The sequence below is a fragment of the Chrysemys picta genome, chromosome 2 (assembly GCF_011386835.1).
Source record: "Chrysemys picta bellii isolate R12L10 chromosome 2, ASM1138683v2, whole genome shotgun sequence".
In the NCBI taxonomy this organism is placed as follows: domain Eukaryota; kingdom Metazoa; phylum Chordata; order Testudines; family Emydidae; genus Chrysemys; species Chrysemys picta.
Window position 1 is genome coordinate 175,637,534 of NC_088792.1, and position 17,452 is coordinate 175,654,985.

The 17,452-nt window shown below is 43.1% G+C and overlaps 1 protein-coding gene across 11 annotated transcripts in view; it reads right to left on the reverse strand.

Annotated features, from left to right (window-relative positions):
* Nucleotides 1-17,452, reverse strand: part of LOC101940961 (collagen alpha-1(IX) chain-like) — a 59,629-nt gene that overhangs the window by 11,932 nt on the left and 30,245 nt on the right. For 7 of the 11 annotated variants that reach the window (XM_042860559.2, XM_024102861.3, XM_065584948.1 and 4 more), the window contains 17 exons: nucleotides 16,318-16,714; nucleotides 15,287-15,364; nucleotides 15,173-15,184; nucleotides 14,982-15,068; nucleotides 12,486-12,539; nucleotides 9,974-10,027; nucleotides 9,590-9,634; nucleotides 9,174-9,227; nucleotides 9,021-9,074; nucleotides 6,444-6,497; nucleotides 5,131-5,184; nucleotides 3,359-3,403; nucleotides 1,186-1,239; nucleotides 1,050-1,103; nucleotides 492-545; nucleotides 231-302; nucleotides 105-140 (listed from right to left, as the gene is read on the reverse strand). In XM_042860559.2, coding sequence (XP_042716493.2) covers nucleotides 105-140; nucleotides 231-302; nucleotides 492-545; nucleotides 1,050-1,103; nucleotides 1,186-1,239; nucleotides 3,359-3,403; nucleotides 5,131-5,184; nucleotides 6,444-6,497; nucleotides 9,021-9,074; nucleotides 9,174-9,227; nucleotides 9,590-9,634; nucleotides 9,974-10,027; nucleotides 12,486-12,539; nucleotides 14,982-15,068; nucleotides 15,173-15,184; nucleotides 15,287-15,364; nucleotides 16,318-16,714 — 1,258 coding nt within the window. The remainder of the gene's footprint in view (nucleotides 1-104; nucleotides 141-230; nucleotides 303-491; nucleotides 546-1,049; nucleotides 1,104-1,185; nucleotides 1,240-3,358; nucleotides 3,404-5,130; nucleotides 5,185-6,443; nucleotides 6,498-9,020; nucleotides 9,075-9,173; nucleotides 9,228-9,589; nucleotides 9,635-9,973; nucleotides 10,028-12,485; nucleotides 12,540-14,981; nucleotides 15,069-15,172; nucleotides 15,185-15,286; nucleotides 15,365-16,317; nucleotides 16,715-17,452) is intronic. The other 4 variants (XM_065584946.1, XM_042860558.2, XM_024102863.3 and 1 more) reach the window with 4 other exon arrangements.

The following is a 17,452-nucleotide window of genomic DNA, read 5'->3' on the forward strand; positions in this document are numbered from 1 at the left end:
GATGCACACCAGTCCCATTATAAAGTCATTACAGTGCAGCTCAATAGGAGATGTATAATCTCTTTTCCCAAGTATGTATTTCAAAAGCAAATAACAAGCCATACCTTTGGGCCGTCATCTCCAGTCTCACCTTGAGCCCCCTGTGGGCAAGACAGGAGAGGGACTGACATGACTCACAGAGAAGACTGAAGTAACCATTTTACTTATTCACCTTTAACATGCGACTTTACCTTTTGGCCATTTATTCCTTTAGGGCCAGGGTTACCTGGTAGGCCAGGATCCCCCATTTCACCTTTGGTGCCCTGTATGGAAAAGAGAAAAATCCTGACCAGCTTTCCACAAGTTCTCTTATGCTTTGTAGTGATGCACCTCCTAGGCCTGACTGAGCCCAAAAGGAGCACATCTGCTTAGAGAAGGATTTTTTTCATATGTAGTTTTAGGAATAGGACAGCTCTTGGGGATGCACAGTCATACTTTAGCATATACCTTACCATGGAACCTGGCCTTCCAGGTGGGCCTCTTGGACCTCGCTCGCCTTTATCTCCCTGCAAAGACAGTTGAAAGCCTCTTTCAATTACCTTTTTCAAAGGGGAATTGATGACAGATTTTGATCTAGTTTAGTACCCTTTATCTCGCAGTTAAGACGATCCTTTCCAAAAGAGGGCTTTTAATTTACCCATGTTGCAACACATGGGAGCTTTTTTCTAGTGGTGAAGAAAATTAGTAACCCTTATTTTTCTCAAAGGTAATGCTTTTTTTTATATATATAAAACAGAGAACAAAACCAATAGGAAAGCTAGAACTTGGAACACTGCTAGGTTGGTCAATAACGTTAATGTCATTACATGTAACCACACCCTACTGAGCCTGCAGCGTCATTTTGCTTCAACAAGCTTTCGTCTGTGAGTTCGGACAGCGTGGGAACTTGTAGTGATGGAGGATTGAGCCTCTTTTTGTTTTGTTGTCATCTTCACTTCATAATTTTGAGACCATTTGTAAATGATGGACTCATGGCTTTCTTGTCATTTAATTACCAAGTTGTTTTTTACCTTTGGTCCCATGAGTCCAATCTCGCCTTCTAATCCTGGTATTCCTAGAGGACCCTAGGAGACAATGGAATCTCTCTTAGGATATGGCTTTATTGCCTGAAAAGGGATTCATTGAGCATTATGAACTAGATCTTACATCCCTTCCTGGAATGCCATCACTGCCTGGTATTCCTGGAGATCCTTCATTGCCCTGAAAATTATAATATTAATATAATCAAAATAGCAACACCATCTCATAACTTCCTATAAGCACTTCCTCACCTCATGGGTTCCCTCATCTCCAGTTGCAGCATTGCACAGCATCCTTTTCTCTCCCTCCACTCCCCCCCCCCACAGATTGGGCTCTCTCTTGGACCTTCAATGGCCTTTTACTGCCTGCATCTTCTCCCGATTCTTCCTTTGAGTGTTCTGTGGCTTGGCCCACTAGCCAAGTCACATACAATTCTTCTGAAGTAGCATGAACAAGTCCAAATAAAAGTCCAAACAAACTTTCAAACTAATAATCCTTCCACCGCGCTCAGGCTTCACTGTAGTTCCCTTGTTGTCTCTACCTCAGGGCTTCCCCTGCAGGAGTCTAACTCGTTCCTTCAGCGTCCTCTGTTATTTCCTGTCTGTTAAACCCTATCCCAGAGCTTCTCCCTACCAGAGAGACTTGCATTTTCTGCAGTCCCTCTCTCTAAGTGAACTGCCTCTGTCAGATTATAAATCCTCTAGCCAGGAGGGAATCAGTTAATCACCCCCAGGTGAGGAGCATGACTAATTGGGGCTCTTGTAGGTGATGGGGGTTAAGCCCCATTACTCTTCCGAACACTATTACAGAAGATCTAGTTTTCTGGTTTTGTTTGTATGTTTGAATGAATTTAGTGCTCATGAAAGAGTCTTGCTTGACAGCCCTGTAGGCTTTTATCAAACCGCAGAACAGGCACAGCATGGGCATTAGACGTTCAGGTATCCATATAATGTCCTGATTTCGGTGTGACCATCTCCAAGGTCGAGAGAGTAACTGAGTTTCCATGCCCATTCCAAGGAGAGTGGACTTGTTACATTCCCTGTGTTCTTCCAGCTCATCCAGAAAAGGAAAGGTTTGCTAACATTTCAACAAACAATGACAGTGTAGATGGGGAAGTTCATACATAGTTTGAAATAATATAGCTAAAGAATAACATAGAATGAAATCATTTTGGTAGTAGGAATAAAGTAATGTTTTGTAGGTGAGCTACTGGTGGCTTCCAAAATGTGCATCCCTCTGACAGGGGACAATAAACCATTTGCATGATGCATTCCTAAAATCCTGTACCTTCTTTACTGTTCAAACTTTTTAATGCATATTTCATAACTATAAAGGGAAGGGTAACAGCCCTCCTGTGTACAATACTATAATCCCTCCTGGCCAGAGACACCAAAATCCTTTTACCTGTAAAGGGTTAAGAAGCTCGGGTAACCTGGCTGACACCTGACCCAAAGGACCAATAAGGGGACAAGATACTTTCAAATCTTGGTGGGGGGAAGGCTTTTGTTTGTGCTCTTTGTTTTTGGGGTTGTTTGCTCTTGGAACTAAGAGGGACCAGACATCAATCCATGCTCTCCAAATCTTTCTGAACAAGTCTCTCATATTGCAAACTTGTAATAACAGCCAGGCAAGGCGTGTTAGGTTTATCTTTGTTTTCTCAACTTGTAAATGTTCCTTTTGCTAGAGTGTTTACCTCTGTTTGCTGTAACTTTGAACCTAAAACTAGAGGGGGTTCTTCTGGGCTCTTTGAATTTGATTACGCTGTAAAGTTATTTCCATCCTGATTTTACAGAGATGATTTTTACCTTTCTTTCTTTAATTAAAAGCCTTCTTTTTAAGAACCTGATTGATTTTTCCTTGTTTTAAGATCCAAGGGGATTGGAGCTGGACTCACCAGGAATTGGTGGGGGGAAAAGGGGGGGGGGATTGATTAATTCCTCCTTGTTTTAAGATCCCAGGGGGTTGGATCGGTGTTCACCAGGGAATTGGTGGAGGAGTCTCTCAAGGTACCCAGGGAGGGAAAGGTTTTTTGGGGGGAGGACAGAGTTTCCCAAATAACTCATAAATCATTTGGGTGGTGGCAGCAAAAGCAGATCTAAGCTGGTAGTTAAGTTTAGAAGTTTTCATGCAGGTCCCCACCTCTGTACCCTAAAGTTCAGAGTGGGGAAGGAACCTTGACAGCATAGGTGTTCAGTTAGTATCTGGTCCTGTGCTCACTGACAGCAATGGCAAAACTCCCATTGACTTCTGCAGTACAGTATAAAGCACTTAATCCAGGCAAAATAGACTTTCTTTATACCTTTGGCCCATCTTCTCCGGTCTCTCCGGGGGCTCCTGGATAACCCTGAGTGGAAGGAAAAATAAAGGAATGGTCATATAATAGAGTTATCCAAACTTTTATGTTATGTAAAGTGAAAGACATCAGTAAGATCATGATTCTTTGATTGACAGGCATTAGAGCCTTCACCTCCGATCAGTCATGCTTCAGATCAGATATAGACCTTGCAGTCGGCTTCTTGCAAAACATACAGTCAGGTGTAATTTCCTTTAATAATAACAACAATTCCATTACATTTTGATTCTTTTATAAGACGAATCCTTTCCGAATGGCAGCTCTTTGTAGTCATTCTAAGTAAAGAATTAAAAACCTACAGCAGTGTGATAGGGTATGCACCCCACACAGCCCTGAAAGGATTAGTGTGGGCCTGAAGGGCCAATTAGGGTATCTGGCTGCACCTGGAAGGAGACCCACGCTTAACTCAACATGAAGCCCAGCTGGGCAGAAGCAGGCTGGTTAGTATAAAAAGACTGGAAGTTGCAAGCTGAATAAAGCTGTAGGGAGAGTCTACAGTCACTCGCTAAGCACAGAGAAGTGGATAGGAATAAAGCCAGGTGGCAATAACAACCCTGGGATCCTATCTCTGTGGGAAAGGTTTACCCAGAGTAGTTGAGGGGAAGAAAGCCTGTAGAAGGCCAAGTAGGAAGAAGCCCAGGGAAAATGCTGCAAGGGTGTGAAGACCTTGTCTGCTGATGGTAGGGTTCCTGGGCTGGAAGCCAGAGTAGTGGGTGGGGCCAAGTTCCCCTATCAGCCACTGGGGAAGTGGTACAGACTGGGAGTCGGCAAAGAGGACTGCCAGGGACAGTAAATGGATAGTAGGTTCTGAGGGACTTTGATACCCCAGAAGGGGTAAAATTATATAATGACCTGGCTGGTGGGCTGAGTCACAAGGAAAGCACTGTGAGTCCTAGAGAGTGAGAGGGGCCATGGAGCAAGCAACGGAAGGGGACACTAGACTGGATGAGAGCTGACCCCCTGACCCAGCCACAAGGGGGCACCCCAGTGGTGAGTGAACCCTGTTATATGTAGATAATGACATGAAATCCACACAGGGGTTGGCTGAGCACACATCTATCTATCATGCAGACCTAAGTCAGAAACCTGCCCTCTGCTGTTTAGGAGAGATTGTTTGGTTGCTTCAAGACATTTTTGATCTGAATTCTCTTTTCATTTTTGAGGGAGTAACAACTTTAAATAGTAGACAACACTTGGGAACTAATACATAGGCCAGTTCTATGGGCTCAGCCTACCACTTCTAGTAATGGTAACACTGCTCTGGGCCAAATTCGGTCACTCTTATCTTTAGTGGTACCTTACTTCTTGAGTAGTTCCATTGAAATCAACAGGACTACTTCTGGAGTAAGGTATTACACTAGGTGAGTAAAAGTAGGAGACTCTGTCCCTGTATTTGAAGTCTGGTTGCAGCAGTACTACTTGGCAGATGTAGTACCCATTGTGGGCTATCCCTTAATGAGCACATTCTCATTGCCAACAGTCTTGCTGATTTAAATGGGACTACTTGTGTGAGGGTTCACCAATGCAAATATGGGTTCCAAACAATCAGGCTCTGTATGAGCTAAGTCTACACTACTACATTAGGATTCAGTTCTGCAAGACCTCTGTGCATAAAACTCCCAGTGACCTTAATGGACTTATGTGCACTGAGAAATTGTGTGCTCAGGCCCTTACCCTCTGCTCTAATAGAGACACAAGACATGGTTTGGTAGATTTACCCTATATCCTGGTTCTCCGATATCTCCTTTGTTTCCTTTGGCACCAGCAAAGCCCTGGAATAGAGATTTGACAACTGTTATTCCAGTTCATTTTATTATTCTTTACTAAATTAAACTTCTATCCCTAAATCCTCCAATTCCATTCTTCAAAGAATTCCTCTCTCTGAGTTCCAAGTCATGATCATCTCTCAAACTGGTAACCAGCATAGTGTGGAAATGAAATAGCCAAGGACCCATGAAAACCTCCATTTTGGGTCCAAATACAGTTGAAGCCACATGTTAGTTAATGATTCTCGGGGCAGAAATGTTAACATGTTGTGTTTTCTAAAATATATTAAACTGCACAATATGCAGTAGAAGGGAATACACAGTCATGTAAAATCTGCAGCTCTGTGTAGCTGGGTCACTCTGACCACATGGACTAGTGGATACTACAATTGGGCGGCAGAACTGCTTCTACGTGGAGGAATTCTGGATAAATCAGTTACACTTCCTCCAGAGGCCCTCACTGCAGTATGTATCCTCCAGAGACCTCCCCCATACACACCTTGGCCAATGGCTTAAAAGCACAATCTGGCTCTTTTCCTTTTCAGTGATGTTCACATATCACATTGGGAAAAGATTTGTAGCCATAGGCACAGCTCTGAGCTAAGGGTGGTGCATAAACAGTACCACTCAGGAGCAGCCTGGGAAATATTGTAACTCAGACACATCTCTGGGTCCCAATTCCTCTTCTGCTTCCTCCTTGCTCCCAGGGATTATACCAGCCATAAATTATTATATTCCCTTTCCCCCACACACTGGCTCAGCTAGTCTGGCAAGTGAGAAGGCGGGGGAAGCAAAAACCCTGCCCATTCCCTGGCACTGTCCACCCACTCTCTGCCATCCTCTGCCTTGAATGGTCTCTTACAATATGTGCTAACTACTTCTGCTAAACAATCGGTTCCACCTCGCATTTTGCTGTGAGATTGGGAGTACCTTTCCCAGACCTGAAGAAGAGCTCTGTAAAAGCTTGTCTCCAATAGAAGGTATTACCTCACCCACCTTGTCTCTCTAATATCCTGGGACCAATATGGCTGCAACTACACTGCATCCACCTCCAGAAATTAGCTGTTTATCCCAGTGCACTGAGATCCAATGTCCAGATAGTCAGTTCAGGGGTTTCATGAGGGTTTTGCTCCTTCCTAATCCAGCCTTTAACCATTGTAGGGAGTTATCTTTGCTTCCCTCTTTTTTTTAAATGGTATTTTAAGTCTAATATATTCATGGCTAGTTGGAGTTGTTTGGGTTTTCCTACAGCAACGTGGAATTACCTTGGGTCCCACAGGCCCCTGAGGTCCTTGTTTTCCTGGTCTTCCTTGGGAACCCTACTCCACAACAAAACAAAGCCAATGTCTCGCCATTTTAATATAAGCAAGGAAAATAACAATGAGTGCATCTAGTATGGTTTTAAAAATACATTTTCATGCAGTCAGTTTTGGAAACACCACTTCATTCGAAGTAATATTACATGCTGAATTTGTCTGGATTTTTTTGGGGGGAATCAACATATATAGTCCTCGGTGATAAAGATAATTGCGATTGTACACAGTTGCTGAAGCATGTTAGACATGGCCATTGTTCAACGTGTGGAAATTTGTCTGTGTAACGTCATAATTCTATGCACACAGATTACAGCCACATTCAGTAAAAAAGAGAGCATCTAATCTAGACATGATAAATTAATCCCCGAGCGCTCTCCTGTCCACTCCGGTACTCCACCACCGCAAGAGGTGCAGGCAGAGTCGACAGGGGAGCTGCAGCAGTCGACTCACCGCGGTGAAGACACCACGCTAAGTAGATCCATGTACGTCATTCACGTAGCTGAAGTTGCGTAACTTAGATCGATCCCCCCCAGTGTAGACCAGGGCTTAAGTATTTTCCATCTCTAATTTCCATAATGAGTCTATAATACTTAGATCTGTGAGTATTTTGCTAACCACATCACTATTGTACCACAATAATTGGTTCAGACACTTATCTTGGTTGCTTCTATATAGTACCCAGAAAATAATGCAGCAATGGCTAACATTGTGATGTCAATTCAAGCTATGACATGCCTTCCAGAGGATGCTACTTTTGAGAATGACTTTGCAGCAGGGCAGCTTGACTCACCCAGAGCTCATATACATCTTGGTATTAACAGGCCATATCCTCAGCTGGCATAAGCCATCAGAGTTCTGTTACAAGGCAAGGGTGCTATGACAACTGAAGATCTGCCACAATGAGTATTATTATCTGGTACCAGGTTTTTATTCTGCCCTATTTCTGGCTTAAATGTAGTGGGCCACGAATGCATTATTTGCATCAAAGAATCTAATTGGGAAAGGCTTATTGCAGGTGCAGATCAGGTTTTCTGACTTTAGTGAGATGAGTCATTCTTTACCATAGTGCACAGGGCCTCTGCTCCCAGGCACTCAGGCTCTCCGAGCACAGCGAACACAAAATGGTTCAAGCAGGGACATTCCTGTGTGGTGCTCCTGTTGCTCTGTGGAGGAGGCCTGGAATAGTGAGCTCCTTTAGGCATCTGTGGCCCTGTCATAGTTATGTCCCAGTTATAGATGTATCTCAGTCCCAGTAAATTGAGGGGAATAGAATTTGGGGGTCTATTCAAGCCGAAGCCCTATTTTAGCCCAAGCTTGTTGCTTATACCGAAGATACACTAGCATCCCAGGAACTAAGGACTGTTGTTTTTCCCCACACTAGTCAAGCAAGTGCCATGATACTGCTTACTGTGATTCTAAATTAGAGTAACGGAAAATGATAAAATTCAATAAAGACCAGGGCAAAGTACTACACTTAGGAAGGAAAAATCCAATGCACAACTACAAAATGGAGAATAACTAGCTAGGCAGAGGTACTGCTGAAAAGTACCTCTGGGGGTTGTAGTGGATCACAAAGTGAATGAGTCAACAATGTGATGCAGGTGTGTAAAAGCTTCATATCATTCCGGGGGTGTATCAACAAAAATGTCGTACATAAGACACAGGAGGTAATTGTTCCACTCTATTCAGCATTGGGGCAAGAATGTCGTACATAAGACACAGGAGGTAATTGTTCCACTCTATTCAGCATTGGGGAGGCCTCAGTGGAGAATTGTGTCCAGTTTTGTGTGCCACACCTTAAGGAAGATGCGGACATATTGGAGAGAGTCCAGAGGAGAGCAACAAAAACAATAAAAGTTTTGAAAATATGACACATGAAGAAAGGTTAAGGAAACTGGATTTGTTTACTCTTGAGACAAGAAGAATGAGGAGGGACCTGATGATAGTCTTGACATATGTTAAGAGTTGTTACAAAGAGATAAACAGATTTAGGTTAGATATTAGAAAAAGCTTTCTAACTATAAGGATAGTTAAGTTCTGTAATAGGTTGACAAGGAGTAATTGGAGGTTTTAAAGACAGGTTAGAGTTAGATAAACAGCTGTCAGGGAAGGTCTAGGTAGAGTTACTCCTGCCTTCATGTGTGGGGATGGACTAGATGACCTCTTCAGGTCCCTTCCAGCCCTACATTTCTATGATAAAATGGGAAAAACAAAAGAATCCTGGGATAGTAAGAACAAGTGTTAGATTTTAATTGTTGCTTTTAAAGAAATTCAAACAGGGGAAGACAGGAACTTAAACATGAAAAGAGAGTCATTCTGACAAAAGAGAAAATACATTGATGACTGAACTGAATGTTGGCTTAACATTACACAGCTAAAAGTTACGATTGAACACCTGGTGCCATGGGAACATGGTTATTTACAGCATTCACATTGTTGGACCTCATTTTTCAGCTTTATATAGACAGTGCAAAAAGACAATGCCTGACAGATACGAACTACTTTCAATAAATTGCCATCTCATACCGTTTCTCCTGGATCACCAGAGCCACCATCCTCACCACTCCCACCAGCATCCCTCTGAAATGCAAAACCAGCTGTTACTTCTGGCTTCAGATTCTCTACAGCATTTAGAAGCTTCCAGTGACAAGCACAGAAAGAGAGAGACTGATCACTTACAATTTCTCCTTCTATTCCAGATTCACCCTGAGGTCCAGGCAAACCAGGTTCACCCTATGACAGAGAATGACCAGAAACAAGTTACCTTCTTTGTTTAGAAAGGGTCTGTCCTGCTGTTGACACACCACTCATTCTTACAATTAACAGATGGGCTCATTTTCTCTTCTGTGCTCAGATCCTTTCCCGTGAGAAATCATTGATGATTGTTATTGTGCCTAGGAATCCCATTCAAGGATCAGGGCCCTAATATGCTAGGCCCTAAGCAAACAAGTAACAAAAGACAGTCTTTTCCCCAGACAGTTTACAATCTAGATGTAGGACAAGACAGGTAAACAAGGATGAGGGGGCTGGGAGGACAAGCTAACAATAAAACAAGCAAAGTTTAGCATAAAAGCAGAATAATATTTTCATGTTACCTTTTTCCCTGGGGGGCCAAGTTCACCTGTTTCACCAAGGAAACCCTGAGGGAGTAATGCAATGTTATTCATTTAACCCTCGAAAGAAGAAAAAGCGGCATAGTTTTGTACCTTCATGTTTTGCTTTTCCAGAATTTTTAAATTACTTTCACTTTTCAAAACTGTATAAGAATGGCATTAAAAAATATGGTAATATGCAAATCAGTTTCTGTCCTATGATAAGCGAGTAGTTAATGAATGATAGAGGTCAAAAGAAAACAATGATCGGTATTTATTCTGAATCTATTCTACTTAGATGATTCTAATCAAAACTCTTGCCCATCCCCTGCAATGCCTCACACAGCATATGTAAAAATGCATTGGATCTACTTTCTGCCTACTTACCATAGCTTCTGAACATCCAGAGGAGCCTTCGGAACCTGGTGGTCCTGGCTCACCCTACCAAACATGGCGTAGATATTTAATTACAAGTCTCTAGTGCATTACAGATAAATGGACACAAGACTGGCACCCAGTTTTCAAGCTGACATTACTCTTATGTGATCCATGTTGGTGCATAAATTTGAAGAACAAAGCTGCTTCTGCCACATGTAGCTTTAAAACACCTGCTACCCCAAGATAGTACTAGCCATCTGTCACAGAAGTGAGGTTGCTTTGTAAGAATTTAAGAATGCTGTGCGTTGATCTGGTTATTTGGACGTTAGTTGTACGAATTTATTGATTGAGTTTAATAGGGGCCGCTGGGAAAAAACACAAGCAGGAAAGGACAAAAATGGCTTTAGATAAGCCACTGCCTGGTAAACACTTCAGGCTGGTTAAGAGACGATGCCTGAGCTTCTAGTTGTGAAGGTCCTACCTCCAGAATACAGCCAAGTCAAAAAGCTTTATTTCCCAGTGCTCGGGACCAGGCACTCAAAAGGACTATAACCAGTTTAAAAGACACTTTCTGTCCAGAGGTGGGGCAGTTGTGACTGAGAAGCTGTTCACACTGACACCTGAGTGGATGGCATCAGTCACCAGAGAGGGTGTCACATGTGCGGTTAGCCCTGTAACCACGGCACTACCAATTTCTTTTTAAAAATTAAACAGGGACTTTATGTACAGTCTCCAGACAGGGCCCAGCAGAAGGCCTGTCATATAGAAACCCCAGTTACATCCAGTTTTAAGGGCATAAATGGTTCCTAAGTCTTGTGTGGGCCATTCTACACAGGAATGAATTTTAACTTATTTGAATGAAGCTGTATAATGCGTCTGTACCAACTCCAGGTCCGAGCAAAGGTGAATGTGCTGAAAAGGAGGGAGGGTCTCTTGAGATTCCTCAGGTTGTTTTTTTCCCCTCTACTTTGCTCCCGCTCACCCGCAACCCTGCTTTGCAGTGACCTCGCTCTGACTGACACCAGGACAGGCCCCTTCTGGAACCTAGTGATGCCACTCTGAGCATTAGTCACAGGGGGATAAGGATGGGGACACACATTCGAGAGAGCAGTGTGAGTTGCTCTCTCCTACTTGGGGGAACAGAGTGAGCCGTTTTTATAAGGCATATATGCAAGTGCAAGTCAATCCCAGAAGCGAGGGACAGGCCTGGGTCAGCAAAGTACATAAACATCTGTTTAACTCTAAGCCCATAAGTAATCTCATGGACGTTAACAAGGCTGCTCATGTGCTTAAAATTATGCATATGTTTGCACGGTGCTGAATCAGACTCTAAACTTGGGGCCCAAACTCTAGCTCTTTGCCTGGCAGCACAACAGGCTGCCACTTCACTAGTCATTAATAACAATGAACAGATAGGCTTCCTGCCCCCACCCCCAGCTAGTAAATAAATGAAGGGGCCATACCCTTGGTCAGGGCCGGCTCCAGTGTTTTTGCCGCCCCAAGCAGCTGGGGGGAAAAAAAAGCCACGATTGGCGGCACTTCGGCGGGAGCTCTGCCGCCGCCACTGCTTCATCCTTCAGCGGCAATTCGGCGGCAGGTCCTTCCCTCCTAGAGGGACTAAGGACTTGCCGCCGAAGACCCGGACGTGCCGCCCCTTTACGTTGGTCGCCGCCCCAAGCACCTGCTTGCTGCGCTGGTGCCTGGAGCCAGCCCTGCCCTTGGTCCAGGATCACCTGTTCTTCCAGGAGCGCCTTTTGCTCCTTTGTATCCCTATGGAAATATTTCACTGTGTGACTTTACTTCTAAAGACAAATAGCATGCTCTTATTTTTCTACAGCTTTCTTTGCTATACCCAGGAACTGACCTATCAATATTTCACACACACTCTTCCACATCTGCCCATAAAGGTCTTGTGTACTGAACAGAGGGAAAGAAACAAAGGAAGGATACTATCTTAACATGTAGGATATAGTGGGAAAAAATGGGTTGCAGAAGAACCTCCCTCATTCTCATTAGTGAAGCTGAGAGGATTTGTGAATTATGGAATTTTGTGACTTAGCAAGAGAACAACATAGAATTAAAAAAGGATCACAGCACCACAAGATGTACTTTATTTATCTGAAAGGAGTAGTTTAGTGTTAATCATGTAAGCATATTTCACAGTATATTGGTAGATGTTCTGCAGCATATTTTCCAGAAGAAACAAAGTAATGGGCCCAATTCTGAGACGAGTTAAACAACTCCTGCAATTTCAATAGTGGATGAGCAGTCTCAGTACCTGGCAGGATCAGGGTCAAAGTTTTTGATTTTGAGCTTGACCTATTAGGAACTAATGGAACAAAAGAATCACTAATGCCCTAACACAGAGCTAATCCAGCTCCCATGAAAGCCAATGGAAAGACTATGTTTGACTTAAGTGCAGTTGGATTGGGCCCTGAGATTACAGTTTTAAGAATGTTTTGCTTTGCTACCCTCATCCAGGTCCACTCATCACTTCACCAAATTAATAATGGTCAATTACCTGTCTTCCTTGAAATCCTGGGAAGCCTAGAGCACCTTGATCACCTTTTTCACCCTGCAAAACAAAGCACATGAAAATGCACAGGAAATGTTGCATTGCGTGAGGGCAGCTGCAATCAGTGACAGAGACCACATTTTAAAAACATAGACGGGTGGTACTCTCCTTAGTTCCTACCTGGGATTTCTGTGCATTATTCTAAGGTCACTCTGCTAACAGTCCCTACTGTGTGACGCCTCTTTGCTTACCAAAATCCAAATATGATGAGACAATGGCTCTTATATTGGCCCCAATATCTAAAGTGAGAGTCACAAGCCACTAATCCCTAGGATGGAAAAAGTCTAAAAATAAAATAATAATTATTTGTTATTCCGGCAGCATTTAAAAGGCTGTTGTCTTCATAGCATCTACGTGCCAGCCTTTTGCACGTCTTAGATTAAAGGCACAAACATTTCCCGAGGATAGGACATGATCCTGAGAGATGCTGAACACCCCTAACATCCATTGAATTTGCTGGGAAGTGAGGGTGCTCAGGGCTTCTCAGGGTCAGGTCCATAGGGAGGAACTATCCCATGATCACCCTCAGTACCATAACTTTAAAGACCATAAAGCAGAAATAATAATTTTAGTGGCAAATTGGGTATCCTGTAGAGGTTTGGTTTCATGTTGCAGTGCTTGAGATGGGATCAGTGAGAGCAGCATAATGCAGTATATGTCACAGAGCTTAATACTGAGCAGAGGGAGATTTGGCTCCAAAATATGAATCAGAAAGTTCAGAGTCTGTTATATGAATAGCACCCAGTGCTATTTTTAAACTCTTTTTTATGAATCTTCTAAAAACCCAATGAAATCAGCACCAGACTCCAAAATGCAAACAATAATTTGCATACATGCTTGCTTTAGAATCACACTCATAAATGAAAATACTACAGAGTTTAGGGCTCAGGTTTCCAAAAGGCCCAGCCTCTGTAGGGACATGGAACAACCTGATCCTGCAAAATCTACACCCACAAGAGAGCTGTGACTGAAATGTACACCACAATTCAAAGGCGGGCACAAATAAGGCAAGAAGGAGTACAAGTACTTATGAAATTCTGGCTCCAGTTAAATGAATGGGAGTCTGCCATTGGGTATGTCTACACTGCAAAGAAAAACTCGCAGTGCTGAGTCTCAGAGTCCAGCTCAATTGACTTGTGCTTGGGCTGTGGGGCTAAAAATTGCAGTTTAGGTGTTCCCGCTCAGGTTGGAACCCAGGCTCTGAAATCTGGTGAGGTGGGAGGGTCTCAAATTGACTCCAATGGGGCCAAGATTTCACCCCTAGCCTTTAAGGCTTTAAAAAGAAACTTAAACAAACTTTTTTTAAAATGGCCAATGTGACGCATGACTAGAAAGGGTTCAGCATCCTGCAGGATAAATGACTCATATTCAACCCTTAAAAACATATGGGGAGATATTGTTTATGGTTTTGTGTATTTACATATATATTGGTAGAGGTCAACAATGTAATCAAACAGTCAATGTCTATGCTGTATTTCATTAATTCAGAGATCAAGAGAACATCTTAGCATTTAAATGAACTGTAAACATAGGATATCGCTGTATTCATCTCTCTTTGAAATGTATAGCCAAGCATCTGCGAATGGTAGAAAAACAGGCAATTGCCTTATGTTAATTTGTGTAGCTAATTACCGGTGATGTTTAGGAAATAGACCTACTTCAAAGGCGCCCTGATTGCATATTGTTCTCCTAAGGACTCCGACCTGTCGAAGAAGGCCTGGCATTGTATAAAAGACCCTTGTGTCCTGATCCTGTCATCTCAGATCTGCTTGAGGTTTCATGCAGGGGAAGCCTAAGCCATAAGGACTGAGATCCCAGTTCTGACTGGACCGCCCTGAATATAAACATTGGACTATAATCTATGGACTATTTCAGAAGAACTCTTTGCATCTACAAATCTCTCCATCCCTGCTATGAATCTGAATCTCAAGATCGACTCATGTCTGTATGTGTACTGTTCTTTTAACCAATCCTCTCTCCCTTTTCTTTTTTAATAATTTTTAGATTAGTTAATAGAATCGGCTGTAAGAGTGTATTTGGGTAAGATTTGGAATATTCATTAACCTGGAAGGTAATGTGTTTTTATATGATGAATAAGATTTTCATTAATCCTCATCATATTTGACTTGGGTGTCTAGGTGGAGGCCTGAGGCTGGGTTACTTTAAGGGAACTGTGTTGTTGACTTCTGAGTAACCAGTGAGATATAACAGAGACTGTTTTGTGCTGGTTTGGTAAATCTAAGTATTGGAATATCCACCAGCTTTGGGGATTGTCTGCCCCATTCTTTGCACTTCACCCTAATTGAGTGACCTCAGCTGGCTCCCCTGGGCCTCCAGTCACAGCCAACATTACAAATTTGTTTACATTTTCTGAAATCCTTACACTTCACTCTCCATTCAAAGCTAACTCTACTTTAGTTAATAATAAATTGCTCTTCTTACCTTTGGACCAGGAAGGCCAGCATAACCTGGTTCTCCAGGCTGGCAGTTGCAATCCTTTCTAGTTTCCATAAGTCCTGAACTAGCACACTTGGGAGAAAACACAAACACACATTTGAACTATGTTTTCCTTCTGCATTTAAAGTGAAATTTCCATATTTATAAATCCACTGAATGTGCTTTCGGGAACTTACCCGGTCATCTTCCTGCAAGGGACAAAAAGAAAAAAAAGTGAAAAATGGGGACAGGAATTTAATTGTAATCTGAGAAAGCATGTCTAGCTTGTATTATCTGCAGTCTAAACTCACCACTCCAGGTATTTCACAACAAGTTTCATCCACTGCCTGGTTATGGTCTGTGTAAAGCTGAAGTTGCTGCACATCAACCTATTGAATCAATGGGGAAATGCTGAAATTCCAGGAAAGCTTCACCCGCATTATAATCTCTCCGTCTGTCTGTCCCCCCATCACCACAATATCTAAACACCTCCCAAATACTGAACGGTTGGCATAGCATTAATATTTTCTTCCCAGTCTGTGGGAGAGAGAGCTTGATAAGTTTATGGGCATTTCAATTTGTATTTGTGTTTGTATGTGAGCGAGTGGTTGTATTGTGCTGTGGCGTCTGTCTGTGAAGGACTTGCTGAGGGAAAACTACAATGAAGCAGTATGTTTGCATGTAGTTGGGAGAATGGTTTGGTCTGAAATCCTTCTTCTCTCTTGCCGGAGTGAGTTCCGTAACTCTAGCCCCTGTAAAAGTTCTGTTTCCTGTACTACGGAGCCTCCCCTTATGGGCTGACAATCTCACTGCTCCAGTGGTAGGTCATTGTTGTGGTAGGTAATGGGCACAGAGGGAGAACTCAGATAGCGAGAATGAATCCCATAGACTACTTTGAATATAAAGGACAGAGACTTTGAACTGTACCCTCTATTCAGTGGGGAAACAGTGCAGAGAGCCGATTGTGGGAGTGATATATTTATAGCAACTTCTCTTATTAAGGACTGCAGCATTTTGTACCAGGACGTGTGGCTTCATTGCTAGATAGTAGAGGCCAAAGCCTCAGCTCCAGTAGAGTGCAAATGAAATTGAACAAACCCTGTTTCCTGATCCTCAGTTCAGAATGGGGAGTGCAAGTCTGATTTCGGTGGCATCCAAGACAGGCTGGGCACATTGGAAGAAAGGTTAGTGAAGTAAAAGGCTCATGTCACAGACACATAAGCCAACATGAGTCCATATTTCCAGTAAGTCAGAGTGATGTATGATCCCTTTTTGAATGTTTCTGAACAGTCTAGGTTAAGGATAAATCTATATATAGTAAGGTGCATGGCTTGGTACTTACCAGCGGAGTAACATCATCCTTTATTCTCCTGGCCAAAACACTATCTCCATCTGTTCTGATTGCTCCATCATGAGTGACAGGGGCTGTGCCCACTTGCTGGCAATCTACATACAAAGTAATATGGTGTCTCCTGGCATACAGAGCAAGCTTGTGCCATGCCCCATCGAAAAGCTTCTCCAGGTTCTCAAACGTGGTGAGCTCACTACCTGTTGCTGCTCCTGCTGCATTATATATGTCAACTGCATAGCTCTCACCATACAGATGCAGCCTGAACTGATCAGCACCTTCTCTGTCCATCACTTCCCACAGATCCCAGACCACCTCTGAGGTGTCCTCTCTCATTCTGAAGGTGGAGACTACAGAGAATTCCTGGGGGAACCCATATGGGAGAATAAATCTAGAAAAGAAATGTATGAAAAACCTAAGAAACGCTACACCTTAGCATCTGTGTTCAACATCAAGTCCCCTTGAAAATGTTTGTTTTCCATTAACAACATTTGTCATGGGAAATACTGACTCTCATAGACTTTAACGCCAGAAGGGACCATCACGATCATATAGTTTGACCTCCTTCACATCGCAGGCTACAGAACCTCACCCACCCACTCCTGTAATAGGCCTATCACCTCTGGCTGAGTTACTGAAGTCCTCAAACCTTGATGTAAAGACTTCAAATGGCAGTGATTCCACCATTTACTCTAGTTCAAACCAGCAAGTGACCTGTGCCCCATGCTGCAGAGAAAGGTGAAAACTCCCCAGGGTCTCCACCAATATGACCTGAAGGAAAATTCTTTGTGACCCGCAAATATGGGGATCCATTAGACCCTGAGCATATGGGCAAGACCCACCAGCCAAACACCTGGGAAAGAATTCTCTGTAGTAACTTAGAACCCTCCCCATCTAGTGTCCCATCTCCGGCCATTGGGGGTATTTGCTACTAACAGTTGCAGATGGGCCATACACCACTGTAGGCAACCTCATCATGCCTTCCCCTCCATAAACATATCAAGCTAGGTCTTAAAACGAGTTAGGTTTTTTGCCCTCACTGCTCCCCTTGGAAGGCTGTTCCAGAACTTCACTCTTCTGATGGTCAGAAACCTTCGTCTAATTTCAAGCCTAAACTTATTGATGGTCA